The 17504-nt window shown below is 39.1% G+C and overlaps 1 protein-coding gene across 1 annotated transcript in view; it reads right to left on the reverse strand.

The window, feature by feature from the left end:
- Positions 1-17504, reverse strand: part of LOC136859016 (death-associated protein kinase 1) — a 1193585-nt gene that overhangs the window by 1106170 nt on the left and 69911 nt on the right. The window contains exon 3 of the mRNA XM_068225494.1: positions 8195-8407. Within this exon, the coding sequence (XP_068081595.1) occupies positions 8195-8407 (213 nt within the window). The remainder of the gene's footprint in view (positions 1-8194; positions 8408-17504) is intronic.

Here is a 17504-nt window from a genome sequence, read left to right on the forward strand (position 1 = left end):
CTCTCCGGAGGTTTTATTTCCGCAGAATTCGTATTTATTTCTCGACTCCTGTTAGTTTTCGGACTAGATTGGGTATTAGCCGTATCTAACCTACGCAAAGTAGCGTCAAAATGCTCCAATGTTTTAATGTTGGCAGCGACTAGTATCTCTTGAACATGAGGTGGATATTGAAGTGTCAGGATCTGAATAAGTTCAATATCTGGCAAAGGTGGATCTAAAAACTGGAGTTTCTTTAATTGCATTAGACAGTAATCTGAATATCGGGAAGTATTGACTGAAGTATTGTATTTGCTAGAGTAGAGTTGCATCTTGACAAGGTGCTGTCTTTCTGAATCCCAAAAGCGTTTAAGTAGTGCCTGTTTAAAGTCATCATAGTTTTTAAAATTGCTCTTAAAAGCTATGAACCATGATAAGGCTCATCCTTCTAGAAGTTTGGATACTACTCTAAGTTTCCTATCGTCCTCTACCCTATTCTCTTCCAGGTAATCGTCGACATTTAACAAAAATTCTCGAGCAGTGTACTCATCACGTCCTGAAAATTTGACTGGTTTGTCATCTGGTACTTTAATAAGGGTAGTTGTATTGTGTATTTCCCTCGACGAACCAGGAATTGTGACGTCAGTTGTATGTTCTTTAAGTTTAATTTGATTCATTTCTTCGGACAAATTTTTAATTTTAGAATTAATTGAGGTGTCTAAACTTTTTATTTCATTTCTCAAGTCAGTTTTAATGACTTGTACGTCTTTACAGAAAGCAGCTATCTGGGTATGCGTGCTATCTAGCTGTCCTGTAATACGCTTGTCGAGTTCTCCTTGCGTGCTCTTAATTAATCCTATCTCGCTTCGTAATTTACCCACGTCGCTCTTTAATGCATCTCGCAAGGTTTCCTGCACCTGAGCTAACTTTGCTTGAGTTTGTGAGATGTTACCATGGGATTCTTGAAATTCAGTCCGTAAATCTTTAAGTTCAGTGGAAAATGCTTGAACGGAAGGAAGAATATTTCTAAGATCTTTGTCTAAAGACTTGACGACCTCTGTCTTTATTTCTTCCTTAATAGACTCTAAATTTTCAACAAACTGATCCCACATGTTTTTCAATGTAGCTTCGACTTGTGCACTAGAATCAGTAAGTTTCTTTTCGAGGCGAGTTCCAGCTTCACGGAATCGTTGCTCGATAAGGGCACTAGATTCAGTGAGTCTTTTGTTAATGACTTTATCCGCTTCAGCAAACTTAGTATCCAAGGTCTAGTCAATTTTAGAAGTTAAGTCTTCAACCTTACTATTTGACTCAGTTAACTGCGCTTGAAGTTGAGTATTTTGTGCCTGCATTTGGTTATTAGACTCTACCATTTGCGTATTAATTCGCTCTATTTGTGTGTTCATTTGTGCTATCTGGTTATTAGACCTATCAATCTTAGCATTCTGATCATTAATGCTAAGCCTGAGAGCTTCGATAGCTGCAAGTAAGTTATCCATGTTTCCGGAATATTCGAATAAGTCAAATACAACAAGTTCTTTGCAGTCAAATCCTGTGCTCAAAATATAATGACTTGAATCGAACCCTGAATGTTGCGATTATTGCAAGTGCATCATTTATTATTATAGTACGGCTCCAAAATCGAGCCCTTGAAGTTGCGACGTCATCTATTATTATAGTACGGCTCCAAAATCGAGCCCTTGAAGTTGCGGCGCCATCTATTATTATACTATCCTCTCTGTACCAGGAAAAGTTGTGGGCAAAGGGCATGAGTAGGACTTCAGGGAGTGGAACTGGGTTTTGGAGCCGATACAGAGAAGGATAGTCTCGCAGAGCGAATAATAGATGGTAAATAATTTTTTTTTCTTAAAACAATTTATTAATTTTTCACCCTGCGGTATGATTATTGACTCAAATTTTGCATAGAAATTAAATGTCGAAATAATCTCCTTAAAAAAAAAAAAAATGGCATAAGTATCATTGGTTTCAAAGTCTCTCATATGGGGAATTTCCACCTAAAGTCTTTCTAAACCTAAGCACACTTTTGTAATTGTAAATGAGAAAATTATCGAAGTTTTCAGTTCTCAGTTCGTCAATCTCGATATATAGCACACTTGAAAGCCTACAGTCTTTTTATGAGAAATGAAACTAAAATTAAATTTATCACTTTTGAGAAATTATGAAAATTGTTCACACGCGACACTGAAGTTTCACTGTTCAAAATAAATGAAAAAGTTTAGTCAGTTTGTTACTCACTTATGACAAGAACTGTTGCTACCAAATGTCGAAAGATGGACGTCTGGAATGTTCCATGTAGAATCGGGATTGGCGATGTTGACGTTCCCAATGAGGTGATGACAGCTGGAACTGGATCACGTTGAGTTGTAGCTTGCTCGGGTGATTTTCGCACACGAAAATTTACTTAGTGTGAGTAGTTTATCACTGACACTGTTGAACACTATTTATGGCGTATGAAGAATCACAGTCCTTTCTGTACGAAATGCTATTTACAGTCGTTATTGAAACGTTCATAATCACACAGTTCACATAAAAAAAAAGAAAGTAAGTCGATAAGCACAGTCTTTGAACACAGTCTGAAGTTGCTAGGGATTATTTTCTGCTAATCCTGTTACTATAATGTTATATTAACACAGAAAAGTTCTCACTTTTTCACTCAAATTACTACTGTGAGTCTTATGTTGATGTGACGTGAATATGAGTTCTGGTAATTCTAAGTATTAGGCTCAGTAGAAGTTCAATGTTACTTGAAGTTACCTAAGTCCACACGTAATGAAATAGTTAATATTTGTACTCCAATAAGTTCACTCGCGTTACAGTCTTAAATGTCTTTAGGATTATATTGTAATCGCGACGCGGTATACTAACTGCAGTGCGACGTCCTTTAATAATTCTATCGGTGATAGAATTTCGCGTTCCGGAGATACGACGGAAAGTACTTCTACCGTGACTGCGCGAACATACCGTACGCGGGCCGGTCTCTTCGCTATCTCACTCACACAGCTGTTTGCTTGTCCTTGTACTAGTTTGCGGGCTGTCTGGCCTTGACATATATAGATACCAGCGCAGGGAGGGGTGGCGGCTCTCTCGGCCATGTGACCGTGATTACGTAATTTCGTTGAGACTTTAAATTATTATAACTCAACAACCGTTTGATGAATTAATTTGAAATTTACAGGGATTAACTTTTATGATGTTTGCTATAATTCAGCGTTTGTCCCGTTGAAATTGGTTAAGGCGTTAAAAAGCTGTTAAAAGAAAATTTCTTTCGAGAAATATCTCTAGGGGAGGTGAGCTTCAAGCGACAGGTGACGTCACTTGACTCCGCCTAGCGCACTCGTAGGGTCTGGCACATACTGGAACATTCTTTACATGGATGTTCGTACGTCGGTCGGATTTTTAATGCTGGAAATAACATTTCTTTCAATTAACATGGACCAGGACCTAGGCCTTCCTGGTACAGTATGTAGCAATAAGATAATACAGTCATTTATGGTAATGAATGGTTGAATGGAGACGTCCACCGCCAAAATCCGTTTAGAGAGCGATACTTAGAAAACTTGCAAGTCATCATTCTCGGAACCTACAATAAACGAGTATGATAGTGATGAAATACATTTTTTCCCTGAGATGCTACCGGGATTATCCATACTCCGACTTGGACACAGGTGGGGTGGAGTATATTCGCATTCTTCCCAAGTTCCACTACTAGCTGTTTTCCTCCGGCTGCTTTAAAATTTTTCAGTGAATCAATACCTGCACTTACCTTCTCCAAGGAGTTTTATTTCTGGGAAATAGATCAAATTCAAAATATTTTTCAGGTTCATCACTATTAAGTAATGTTTTGAAATATTCAGCGAAAATTAATGCATTGTCATAATCATTATGGGCCACCTTTCCGTTTTTGTTTCTTTTTTTGCTAGGAGCTTTACATCGCACCGACACAGATAGGTCTTACGGCGACGATGGGATAGGAAAGGCCTAGGAGTTAGAAGGAAGCAGCCGTGGCCTTAATCAAGGTACAGCCCCAGTATGTGCCTGGTGTGAAAATGGGAAACCACAGAAAACCATTTTCAGGGCTGCCGACAGTGAGATTCGAACCTACTATCTCCCGGATGCAAGCTCACAGCCGCGCGCCTCTACGTGCACGGCCAACTCGCCCGGTCTTTCCGTTCTTATCTTTCATCAGAAGAGCAGGGAGAGTATAATTTTTTTTTTCATTGTTTAAATGTCCTATAATAGTCTCTTGTTTTATTTCGATTGAAAGCTTCATCAATAGATTTTAATGTTTCCATCTGATAATTTCTTTTAACTCTCCTGATTTCTTTAACCGTTAATCGTCTAGCATTGATTAGGTCTTCTCTAGAGCTTTCTGTTTTTTTTTTTTGTTGTTGATCGTTCAACCAGGCTTTATACCAGTGTAGTATTGTTGTATCAGTCCGACCCCGCGGTGTAGGGGGCAACGCATCTGCCTGTCACCCGGTGGCCCAGAGTTCAATTCCCGGCCGGGTCAGGGGTTTTTAATTGTAAATGATTAATATCCTTGGCCTGGGGACTGGGTGTTTGTGTCGTCCTTAATGTTCCTTTCCTCACAGTCAACACTCTACACTTCCGCAATTCCACTTACACGCAGGTTTTTATCATATGGTGAAAATAGTGGCAAAAGATCTATAGAGGTCGATGCCACAAACATCATTTAAAAGAAATAATTTTTGTATCACACTCTTCATTCCACCAAGTTTTTTTTTTTTTTTAATGAGAGCAACTTCCTCTGCTATGGCTTTTAGTTCGTTAATAGTGGTTCCCAAGCTATCACTTAAAAGTGTTGTGGATTTCTCAAAGCATGTTCGATTAATAATGACTAAACAAGGATCACACAATCTTTTCCTATTAAGGTTATGCGGTTTATTTTTCCTTTTAGGAGTAAATTTAAATTTAATCTTGGAGATGTAATGATCGGAATCAACACTGACAAAATGCAGAACCTTAACATCATAAATTTCTTTATGAAATTTACAATCCATGGCCACATGATCTATTTGGGATTCACCCAATTTAACATTTGGACTTTTCCAAGTCATTAATTTATGCAGTTTTCTTTTAAACCTTTTTGTTTCTAAAATTAGTCCATGGTTAATACAAAATTCAATTAAGCTTTCACCATTCTTGTTTGTTAATTGTGCTGGCCATCGCCCCACCACAACACAAAATTTTTTCTCATGTCCAATCTTTGCATTAAAATCTCCTAGAAGAATTTTAATGTTAAAGGAGAACTTTAATGTTATATCAGGTATATTCGTAACCAATTGGTCAAATTCATCCCAAAATTGATGTGTTCTCTCTTTGACAGTTGTGTTCTTTTCATTTGTTGGAGCATGAACATTTATCAATGTATAAATCTTGTTTTACACTTTAATCGTTAATAATGCTACTCAATTTGAGGAAAAATCAATAATGGAATCTAGAATTCTATTGTGTATCAAGGAACCAACTCCAAATTGAGGAACATTCTTTATGACTCTTTCACCTGGAGGTCTTTATAGACAATACCCTCCTGATTCAATTGGTTTCTGATCAGTATTATGTAATTCTTGAACAGCTGTGACCACAAGTTTATGGTGATTCAAAATATATATTAGATGTTTCACCTTACCAACCTTCATCAATGAATTGATATTTAATGTTGCCAAATACAAAAACTTTCCTAGTTTATTGAACTTAAATACATTCTTAGTTTGATTAATCTGCATGATTGATCATTAAGTCTCTGGGCGCTCCGACTCACCACAATCCTCTTTCTGACACCCCACCGTATCAAATAATGGTGTCTTCATTTGGAAGATTATATAGCTGTCCAAACCGGTGGATTCTTTCAATAGAAGACTTCCCATATTAGGTTGGTTGTCTGATCAATGATCAAGAGCCTGACCATGGTCAGGGTTTGCAATTCCAGATGTGATCTGGAAGGTGATAAATGAAATATGATATGATGAAAAATGAGATTGTGAAGTGTGTTTGCCTCAAGATGTTCTATGGCTGTTATTTTATGGCACTGAGCCAACCCTCCTCCTTGCCCTGGGCTTGGTACCACCAACAGCAACTACTGAGCTACTCAATCCACCCAGTAAGTGCTGTAGGCAGAGTATTAATAACCATTAATATACAGTATTACACTTTTATAATAAAAAATCAATATAATTCATAATTAAAAAGAAAACAGAGACAAGCTTGCATGTTACAAATTTCCACAGCTCAAAATTCTTGTTTGTAATTTTAAACTCTGACATCACAAATTTTACAAATTTGCAAAGTTGACTCAAGGAAGGGTTGGTGTCTTAATTTAAAAGACATCGATAGTCGACAGTCTGATAGTTGAAGAAGGAAGGTTTCGAACATCTCAAGCAATGATGAAAAAATGTACAAAACATCTCACAATGAAAGTGGATCACATAGCAAATTTTACACTTCTGAAATCGACCTGTCATTCGAGTACTCGAAGACTGAGAAAATGGAATATTCCTAAATTTCAAAACCTTCATCCAATGGAGTCAGAAGTGTTTTTATAAGAGATTTAGTAGGAGAAATTAAAAAATATGAAGCGATAAGAGCAATGTTGATCTTTGAATCCTTAAGTAGAAAATAAATTTTAAAAAGAGCTGGTTTTCTTGTGGAAAAATGATTACAAAGAAACAATCCCATACAAGTTCACTCTCAGGAAACATTGATTAAATAAATGCTGAAATAAGAAGACTCTTGATGTGAGAAGATGAAACCACTGAAGCTCTAGAATAGAGCACATCAATTTTTGAGAAAGATTTCCTTGCTACTGAAGCTCTTCAGCCCCTAGTCTGGTGATGTCTGTTGATGGTGTCTTTCTCCTGAGGCACTACGAATCAAACTTGACTCATTCCTGCACCACCTTGATACTGTGTCCATTTCACTTCTCTCACTTCCCTAGAGGCTGATGACCTATAAGTTCCTTTAAACAACAAGCATCATCATCATCATCATCATCATCATCTCACTTCCCTTGCCAATGCCTGCAAAACTCTACCTCTATGATGGCAGAATTGGTACCTATGAACATATCAAATCAACCAACCATCAGCAATATTTCCACTACAACAGTTTTCGCTCATTTCACACAAAATGTTCACTATAATTCTGCCCTGCCATCCAGGGAAACCATTCATCCAAACCTTAAACCCTGTGTCTGCTACTAAAACACTCCAGCTAAATGAATATGTTGCCAATCCAGTGCCAGCAAAACTCATAATATGGACTTTCCTATTCCCAATCAACCTACCCAGCTCCATCAAATTTCGTTTGATGATCTTCCCATTCTCTTACCCCTAGAGATTCCAAAATTGGACATCAACTAATGCTCAGGTAAACTGAGTATATTTTCACTGCCTTGGCTTGGAAGTCCCCCATTTCTTCAAAGACTTATCATAATTTTTGGAAGAACATCCATGTGGAAAATCAAAAACAGGAACAGAATTAAGTTAATACAATTCACTATAAATCATAATCATGAATTTGCCTTATTTAATTTAATTTCCGGGTTGAACCGTGTTGTACTTGTACGCATATCACGTACAGTTTGCCGACGTTTCGAATACATTGCAGTATTCTTTGTCAAGGCGACTGAAATACCCCTACTCGATCCGAGGTAATCAGTCTCCCAGGCAGAAATTACACTACTAGAGTGGCCTTGATCTTGGCCTTTTATATCCTAGCCTTTCTGGCTGACGTAAGCCCTGGCTGTCTCGCGAGACTTCTGGAAAGTATATGTCACAGCCAGGTAGTGGGGGCTTGCCCGCGCTGTTATGTAATGGGGTTGCGGCCCGTGTGTTTATGTTGTGGTCTGTATGTCTTAAACTATGAATGATAGGCATCCAAGAATTACTGCAACAGTAATTCTAATTACAAAGCAGACGGGGGTGTAAGATTCATTAGTGACACTGTTACTTTAACTACATGCTTGTGGTTTACTGAGAGAGAGAGAGAGCACGTGCATTCCCTAAACTTTGAATCCTACATCGTTTAAAGACTTGAACATGATAACTCAAATACACCAGTTGAAGCATATACTTAGAATTATTACTTTCCAACCTAACTTGATTTTCATCATATAACCAACAGCCAATTTTTTAACAACAGAAGGCAACAGCATGATGTAAATATCACAAAATCTTACAGTTCCAAAACCAACACAACTTCCTGGCGGTTATCATAAACATCATGGAGTGATACTATGTTTCGATGCTTCAACTGAAGCAACAGATCAACTTCTCTCCTGATATCCTCTGCTGCAACACCACGACATACACGTCTTTTTCGCATGAATTTAGCTGCATACTGGCATCCAGTTGATTTCTCAACACAGCGTCGAACGACAGCAAACTGACCCCTGCAAATATTAAATTCTAGTAAATAATCATTACATTACACCAATACGAGAATATACACTCATTCACAGAACAGAAAGTATTTTCTCCACTAACTAGCTTTGATATGAAATAATAATAATAATAATAATAATAATAATAATAATAATAATAATAATAATAATAATGTTGTTGTTGTTGCTGTTGTTTGAAGGGAATAAAATACATACTGACTGAAAGTTAAGATGAATTAGCATTAAAACATTACCACAAACAAAAATACCGACAGTAAATAAAGAATTGAGTACCCTATGTAATTGAAATGGTGATAGGATATCTGAAGTGATGAAATAAATAGAAACAAAAATTGTACAAATAAAATTTTAATCTTATATTGTTTAACATTAAAAGGAAACATTCAATTTGTCTTTACTGGGCAAATGTGACGACAGAAATAGTGAAGAACGATATGGTTTGGGTGTGGAGTAACTAGTCTGTATATTAGTTCAGTGATGAGTGTAATATACAGTATATTAACACAATAGTCCATAAAGGGGGCATGGAAAGAGATGGCCTAATTCTAGGAACACGCTAGAAAGGCAGGCCTACAGATCTTCGAGACACAGTACACGACCAATATCAAAACAGTGAAATAGATGATAGTAGAGGGAGAAAGGATTTAGAAAGGAGAAACCAGCATGGCGAGGTTTCTAGTGTGCAAGATGTATGATACAGGAGAAGTGCTATCTGATTTTCAGCAGAATGTTGTTATACCTATTCCCAAGAAAGCCAGTGCTGACAAGTGTGGAAACTAACACACCATTAGTTTACTATCTCACACCTGCAAAATTTTAACATGTATTATTTACAGAAGAATGGAAAGACAAGTTGGAGCTGAGATGGGAGAAGATCAGTCTGGCTTCAGAAGAAATGTAGGAACATGTGAAGCAATCCTTACTTTGAGTCTGATCTCACAGGATCAAATTAAGAAAGACAAGCCCACATACATGGCATTCGTAGATGTAGAAAAGGCATTCGATAATGTTGATAGGACCACATTATTTGCGATTCTGAAGGTGGTCAGGATCAGATACTGAGAAAGAAGAATTATCTACAATCTCTACAAAAATCAGCCTGCAATGATGAGAATTGAAGGCTTTGAAAAAGAAGCAGCATCCAGAAAGGAGTGAGACATGGCTGCAGTTTGTCTCCACTCCTTTTTAGTGTTTATACAGAATAGGCGGTAAAGGTAATCAAAGACGAATTTGGAAAGGGAATCACAATCCAAGGAGAGGAACTCAAAACTCTGAGATTTGAAAATGATACTGTTCTTTTATATAAGTCTGCAGAAGATTTGGAAAAAACTGCTGAATGATATGGACAGAGTCTTGGGGAAGGAATACTAGATGAAAATAAAGAAGTCCAAAACAAAAGTAATGGAGTGCAGTCAAACAAAGTCAGGTGATGCAGGAAATATTCAATTAGGAAATGGTCTTGAAGGAAGTAGATGAATATTGTTACTTGGGTTAAGTACTAACGATGGCAGAAGAAAAGAGGACATAAATTACAGACTAACATAAGCAAGGATGGCCTTTCTTAAGAACATAAATCTGCTCACTTTGAACACTGATATAGGAATTAGAAAAATGTTTTTGAAGACTTTCATCTGGAGCGTGGCATTGGGTGAAGTGAAACATGGACAATAACTAGCTCAGAAAGAAAGAAAATAAAAGCTTTTGAACGTGGTGTTACAGAAACATGCTGAAAGTGAGATGGCAGATCAAATCACAAATATGGAGATAGTGAATCGTATTGGTGAGTGGAAATCGATTTGGCTAATTATGATAAACTTAACCATAATAGGTATTATGTTTGACCCTGTATTGACTTGCCTGAATCTATTAAAGCTATTTAAAATAGTTTTTACTTGAGTTCACCTTGTCTATGCACTTTACAATGACAGAAAACTATTAAATTTACCAAACACGTTTCAGGAAAATCATCACTGATTTTTTAAAATAGATTTTGGCTAATTTTGACAAAAAGATGATGATGATGATGATGATGATGATGATGATGATGCTTTTTGTTGGAAGGGGCCTAGCATCTAAGGTCATCGGCCCCCAATGGTACGAAATGGATGACATGAGATGATAATTAAAATGTTAAAATGTATCCACTGACGAGAGTTAAAAATAAATGGTAACGGAAAAATGATTATGAGATTAAAACAATCAGAGGATCTAATTTGCAATGCTTTATTTTCTAATAAAAGTATAGAAAATAGAGGTGATAATGGAATAAGGCATTGCCTGGAAATACAGACACATAAATACTAGGTAATGTACCCGTGCTTCGCTACGGGATTCTCAGAAAGACTGTCTTCATGGTTTTCCTAACTACAGTTAACTTACGCCATTACAAAAATGTCAGAACTGGGCAAGTTTGCCATGCGGTTAGGAGCACGCAGCTGTGAGCTCGCATCCGGGAGATAGTGGGTTCGAATCCCACTGTCAGCAGCCCTGAAGATGGTTTTCCATTGTTTCCCATTTTCACACCAGGCAAATGCTGGGGCTGTACCTTAATTAAGGCCACGGCCACTTCCTTCCCATTCCTAGGCCTTTCCCGTCCCATCGTCGCCATAAGACCAATCTATGTCGGTGCGACATAAAGCAAAATAGCAAAAAAAAAAAAAAAATGTCAGAAGGAATGCAGGGATTAAAATAATGTTATCATATAAAATATTCACTGAAATAAAAAACAGCACATTTTGTCACTTTATGAACAGTACTACGATGCCAATCTAACAGTCCAAAGTTCCAGTGCTGGAATGACTAGGCTGCAGACAGCCATGAACACTCCTCTGCCATTGTTCCGTTAAATATACACACTGCTCATTCCAATCAGTGCCTCAGGGTAGGGATTGGATAGCTCGAATGCTATGATGAACCAGTTTGTTACGTAACAGTAGTATGAGAAAATTTATGCTAGTTGCTTTACGTCGCACCGACACAGATAGGTCTTATGGCGACGATGGGACAGGAAAGGGCTAGGAGTGGGAAGGAAGCGCCCGTGGCCTTAATTAATGTACAGCCCCAGCATTTGCCTGGTGTGAAAATGGGAAACCACGGAAAACCATTTTCAGGGCTGCCGACAGTGGGGTTCGAACCTATTATCTCCCGAATACTGGATACTGGCCGCACTTAAACGACCGTAGCTATCGAGCTCGGTAGAAAATTTATGAACCAGAGGAATAGCATGCTTAAGAAGAAAGTTATCTAACTCCCCAGTACTTCCCACATATATTCAGGCAGGCTGTTATACTCGGTACGACCGGGCGAGTTGGCCGTGTGGTTAGGGGCACGCAGCTGTGAGTTTGCATCCAGGAGGTAGTGGGTTTGAAAACCACTGTCGATATCCCTGAAGATGGTTTTCCGTGGTTCCCATTTTCACACCAGGCAAATGCTGGGGTTGTACCGTAATTAACGCCAGGGCTGATTCCTCTCCACTCCTAGCCCTTTCCTATCCCATCGTCGCCATAGCACCTATCTGTGTCGGTGCGACGTAAAGCAAATTTTTAAAAATACTCGGTATACAGCAGTAATCCCATCTATTGGACATGACTGGCAACAGAACAGACAAAGCACATCACAACAAACAATGGTCAATGTAATGTTATTGTTGTTCAATGTTATGAGCTTTCTGTATTGTATGCCTTCATATTTAGTTTTCTTTCGACTCTGTGATATTAGGACATCTTACAAAACTGTTTATAGCGTAGACTGTAGTTCCTTATTCCCCCGACTTTACATAACGATTTTCATTAAATCCTGTTTACCCATTTTCTCGTGACTTGGCGCTGATATGGACTTAGCAACAAAAATCCAAATTTATGAATATCTGTTATCATAGCCGGTACAGTAAAAATGTATAAGACATAAAAGATTGGAAATTTAAAACTATATAACTTTAGTAACTTAGTATTTGTCGATAGGACCACTAATAACACAAATATTTAGAATTATATTTTAGGCCTTCCCTAAACTACCATTCCACTCAGCATGAATAAAATTATTTATGGCCCAGATTGCAGCGACTTATTTCCCGACTTTGCATACCGATTTTCATTACGGCAGGACCACTAATGACATAATTATTTGAGAATTAAAAACTACCATTTATCTCAACGTGAATAAGATTATTTATGGCCTAGATTGTAGCGACTTTTTCCCAGACACTACATACTGATTTTCATTAAATTCTCTTCAGCCATTTTCTCGTGATGCGTGCACATACATACATACATACATACATACATACAGAGAGAGAGAGAGACAGAGACAGACAGACAGACAGAAATTACGGAAAATTAAAAAGTGCATTTCCTTGCTACAATGGACCCGACCGATACAGAAATACCATCCTTTTTAAATTCTGAGCAATGTACAGAAAAAACTCTTATTTTATATATACAGATATAATTCATGTCAGAAGTTGAAATAACACATTAAAATACACAAACACAAACTAAAAGAGAGTCAAAGGGATAAAAGCACTAGCAACACAAATACACTAAGACAAAGGACATTATTACACGCGATAAAAAAGGCCACTATCCCTCATAAAACGGATGATGAGGTCTGCTGACTGCTTGTCATCTCGCATAAATATCCCTCGAGAGCGTTAGCCTATGACGCAGATGGTGCAGATCGACCAGATCCACGTACTCCGTAAGGATGTGTACCACGGTAAGATGATCGCCGCAAGGACACACCGGAGGGGGTTCTCCTTTCAGTAAATAGGAGTGCGTGACTATACCGTGGATGATCCGAAGACGACATAACACGTCTGTTTCCCTCCGAGAAGCCCGAAGGAAAGTCCTCCATACCTTCGTTGTACCTTTAATCGCACTCAGCTTATATGGAAGTGGAGTGGCCTGCCACTCCATATCCCAATGGGACATAACCAGATGTCTCAGCTGAGACTGAATATCACTTGCTGGAACCTTGCAAGGCAACGGGGGCAGTGTTACTGCCTCCTTGGCAGCCGTATCTGCTAACTCATTTCCCTCTACATCCAAGTAGCTTGGGAGCCACATAAACGTGATTCTGGTGCCGGCATCCGAACATCCGGCCAGCAGGTCCTGGATCCGCTGCACCAGAGGGTGCCGAGGGAAACAGATGTCAATAGACTGTAGCGAGCTCAAGGAGTCCGTACACAGAAGAAAGTGTTTGCGCTCATCGAACAGTGTGTACCGCAGAGCTTCACAGATAGCATAGAGCTCCGCTGTGTACACACTACAGGTTTCCGGGAGAGCAAAAATAAACCTATCAGTGTCGACAACAAATGCACAGCCCATTTTTATGTCTGTTCTCGAACCACCCATGTAAACGACAACTGAACCTCGATATCGGCCAACAATGGACAAGAAGAGCCTCCGATAAATCAAAAGGTCCATATTTTCCTTCGGGCCAGTGTGTAGATCCAGGATTATTTCAGGTCGTCGTACTACCCACGTAGGTACCCCACTTGGCTGTTTGTCAAGACAAGGAACCAAAGGTACGTGAAACAATCTGCGACTGCTATCCAAGTATATTCCAACCAGCAGCGTTGCTTGAGGACAAGCAGCGTACAGCCGATGGTTTCCATTGTTGAATACGCAAGGATAGCTTGGGTGAAGTGGCATCTGTTGCAAATGTGCAGCATACGATAGAAGCATTTGCTGGTGCCTCAGGTGTAAAAGGGGCACACCAGACTCAGCGAACAGGCTAGTAATTTTTTTTTTTTTTTTTTGCTAGGGGCTTTACGTCGCACTGACCAGGCTAGTAATGGGGCTGGTTCGAAAAGCTCTGGTCGCCAACCTAACCCCGCTGTGGTGGATGTTATTCAGTTTCTCAAGGACGCTTGGTCTTGCTGAGCCATATGCTGCACTGCTGTAGTTTAACCTGGATGAAATATGTGCCCTATAGAATTGCAGGAGCACCATGCGGTCAGCTCCCCATTTAGTGCTGCTAAGCAACTTCAAGATATTCAGTTTCTTGATGCATTGCATTTTAATTGCCGCACGTGTGACTCCCACAATAATTTTCTATTGAAAAGGAGCCCAAGCGTTTCCCCCCCCCCCCCCTCCACATTCTGGAGAAAACATTACATTTTTATTCCCTTTTAGCGACTGAAACTAAGAATTATTATTATTTATAAGTTTCGTATTCCGTATTGATTGGATTCAATGTAGTCTATTATAATGAAACTAAGAATTATACGAATTCTTTAAAAAGGCAATTTGTATAGGCCTTGTTGTCTTATCAATTAATTCTTTCCTTTAATTATTAACAAAGTAATTTGCAGAAATATGCACAAAATCTTTTTCGTGGCACCTAACCAATTTGTATAGCACCACAGCAAGTAGTAGAAACTTTGCATGTGCTGTAAGGAATGGTAGCAGGGGAGTATTTTTTTTTTTTTTTTTTTGCCAAGGTCGCGGACACAAAGGTATGATTCACCCGCTTGCCGCGCACATTCGTCAGTCTAGCACTCTCTTTGTTTGTTAGTTTCTTAGTGTGTAGGCAATACTAAATGATTTTTAATTGCATAATCACGCCGTACTTCTATTTAACAGTAGTACATGCGTAATATTGCTCCTTTGGTGAAAGTTTTATCGTACAATACTGAATAAAAATTTTAAAAATCTACTATCTATTGATGTATTAGTTAACAGTTGCAATGAAACTGAAAATCTCAAATGTAGTTTTCATGAAATGGCGCTTCAATGTTTGTGTTTAATATATGACGTCTCACGCATTCTCTGTTTTAAGATGGCGCTGAGACAACTTGCGCACTCAATTGGAGGTCAGATGTTGTTGTGAATACATCATGGTTTGTTAGCTGCCTCTGTGGAACAGTGGTAAAGTGTCGGCCTTCGGATCCCAAGATAGCGGGTTCAAACCCGGCAGGGGCAGTCGGATTTTTGAAGGGCGGACAAAAGTCCATTCGACACTCCATGTTGTACGATGTTGGCATGTAAAAGATCTCTGGAGACACGTTTGGTGTTTACCCGACAAAATTCATTAAATCCCAGCCATAGACGCCCAAGAGAGTTTCAGTTTACTCAGCCTGCCATCTAGTAGGCCTAGAGTAAAACTGAACTTAAAATTTGACGATCAAACAGCCAGAATGCGTCAAATTGAAATGTCTGCACGCGGTAGTTGAGGCCATACGATTATTATTACTATTATTATTATTATTATTATTATTATTATTATTCATGGTTTGTTGAACAGAATAACAAATTTAATACTGGAAAGGGCAATTGACAGGCCCATACAACACAGAGTTATTACCCACATTCCAAGTGTGCCATGTTCCATTGAATAAAATTTATTTTCCACATAATATTTGTCTTTTTCTTTTTCTAATATATAATATTACTAAACCCTCAAAACCCTGCGGACGTTAAAATTGTGACAGCCTACCACCAAAAAATGTCCATCCGCACTCCATGTCATACGATGTCAGCATGTAAAAGATCTCTGGTGACACGTTTGGTGTTTACCTGACAAAATTCATTAAATCTCAGCCATAGACGCCCAAGAGAGTTTCAGTTTACTCAGCCTGCCATCTAGTAGGCCTAGAGTAAAACTGAACTTAAAAATTGACGATCAAACAGCCAGAATGCGTCGAATTGAAATGTTGCACACGGTAGCTGCGGTCATATGATTATGATTATTATTATTATTATTATTATTATTATTATTATTATTATTATTATTATTACCGCACTTAGGTTGGTAAAATGGCAACCTTTACCTCTCAGTCAAAATTCGCTCAGAGAGCATATAAAAACATTTTGTAGCTTTTTCTCGGTTTTGATGTTTATACACCCCACCACCCGGCCGCTATATCCCGCAAACCCGGGCAGTTTTTGTTTTTCTGCACATATTTGCCCCTCCCCCCCCCACCCACACACACACACACTCATCCCTCCCCCCACTTCTTATTCCCAATTGCTGCTACTGAGCCCAAGGAATCGGTCAGTGTCAACTACAGGAAGAGCAACATTTCCTAAATAAAGCTCAGGATGCGGGTGAAGACTGCGTTGTTGACAAAAGCAGACAACAGAAGTCTTTGCGGTGGAAAACCAAAAGCCATGTTCTAAGGTCCACTGTTCCCCTCTCCTAATAACTTGCTGTAATTGTCGCTCTGCGACTGCCATGCTTCGCGAGCTATAGTGCAGAGCAAAATCGTCCACATATAGCAACGGTATTACTGCTGAACCAGCAGCAGCGACAATGCCGTTTATGGCAATCGCAAACAGAGTGACAATAAGAACCGATCCCTGTGGGACTCAATTTTCTTGAACGTGGTATTGCGAATATGCCCTCCCAACTCGGACACGGAATACACGGAGAGACAAAAAATTTGCAATAAATACCAGCAAGTTACCTCAGAATCTCCATTGGTGGAGGAATGAAAAGATAACATATCGCCACGTGGTGTTATGGGCCTTTCTAAGTCAAAGAAAACAGCCATCAAATGCTGTTTGCAGAGAAACGCATCCTGGATAGAACTTTCCAGGCGTATCAGGTTGTCAATAGTCGAGCGAGTGGCTCGAAAACCACACTGGTACTCAGAAAATAGAACTTGTTTCACCAGACACCACACCAGTCGGCGATTTACCATCCTCTCAAATAGCTTACACAAGCAGTTAGTGAGACAAATAGGTCTGTAGCTTTCTGCATAATTAGGATTTTGGTTAAGCTTGAGGACAGGAATGACTATGCCCTCTCACCACTGAGACAGAAACTCGCCCTCTATCCATATTCGGTTGAACACTCGAAGGAGATATAATAGATTATCCTCACTAAGGTGTTTCAACATCTGGTTATGGACATTGTCTGGCCCAGGGGACGTGTCCTTGCAAAGCGCCAAGGTGCTACGGAGTTCCCACTCCATAAAGGGCATGTTATAGTCCTCTGAAGTTTGAGTGGCAAAACTATGGTGATGACGTTCTGCCTCCCGCTTCAGAGCGAGGAAGTCACAATGGTAATTCCCAGAGCCAGACACATCCACGAAATGGATAGCTAGATGGTTAGCAATTGAGAGTGGTTCAGTGACGATACT

The sequence above is a fragment of the Anabrus simplex genome, chromosome 1, assembly GCF_040414725.1.
Source record: "Anabrus simplex isolate iqAnaSimp1 chromosome 1, ASM4041472v1, whole genome shotgun sequence".
In the NCBI taxonomy this organism is placed as follows: domain Eukaryota; kingdom Metazoa; phylum Arthropoda; class Insecta; order Orthoptera; family Tettigoniidae; genus Anabrus; species Anabrus simplex.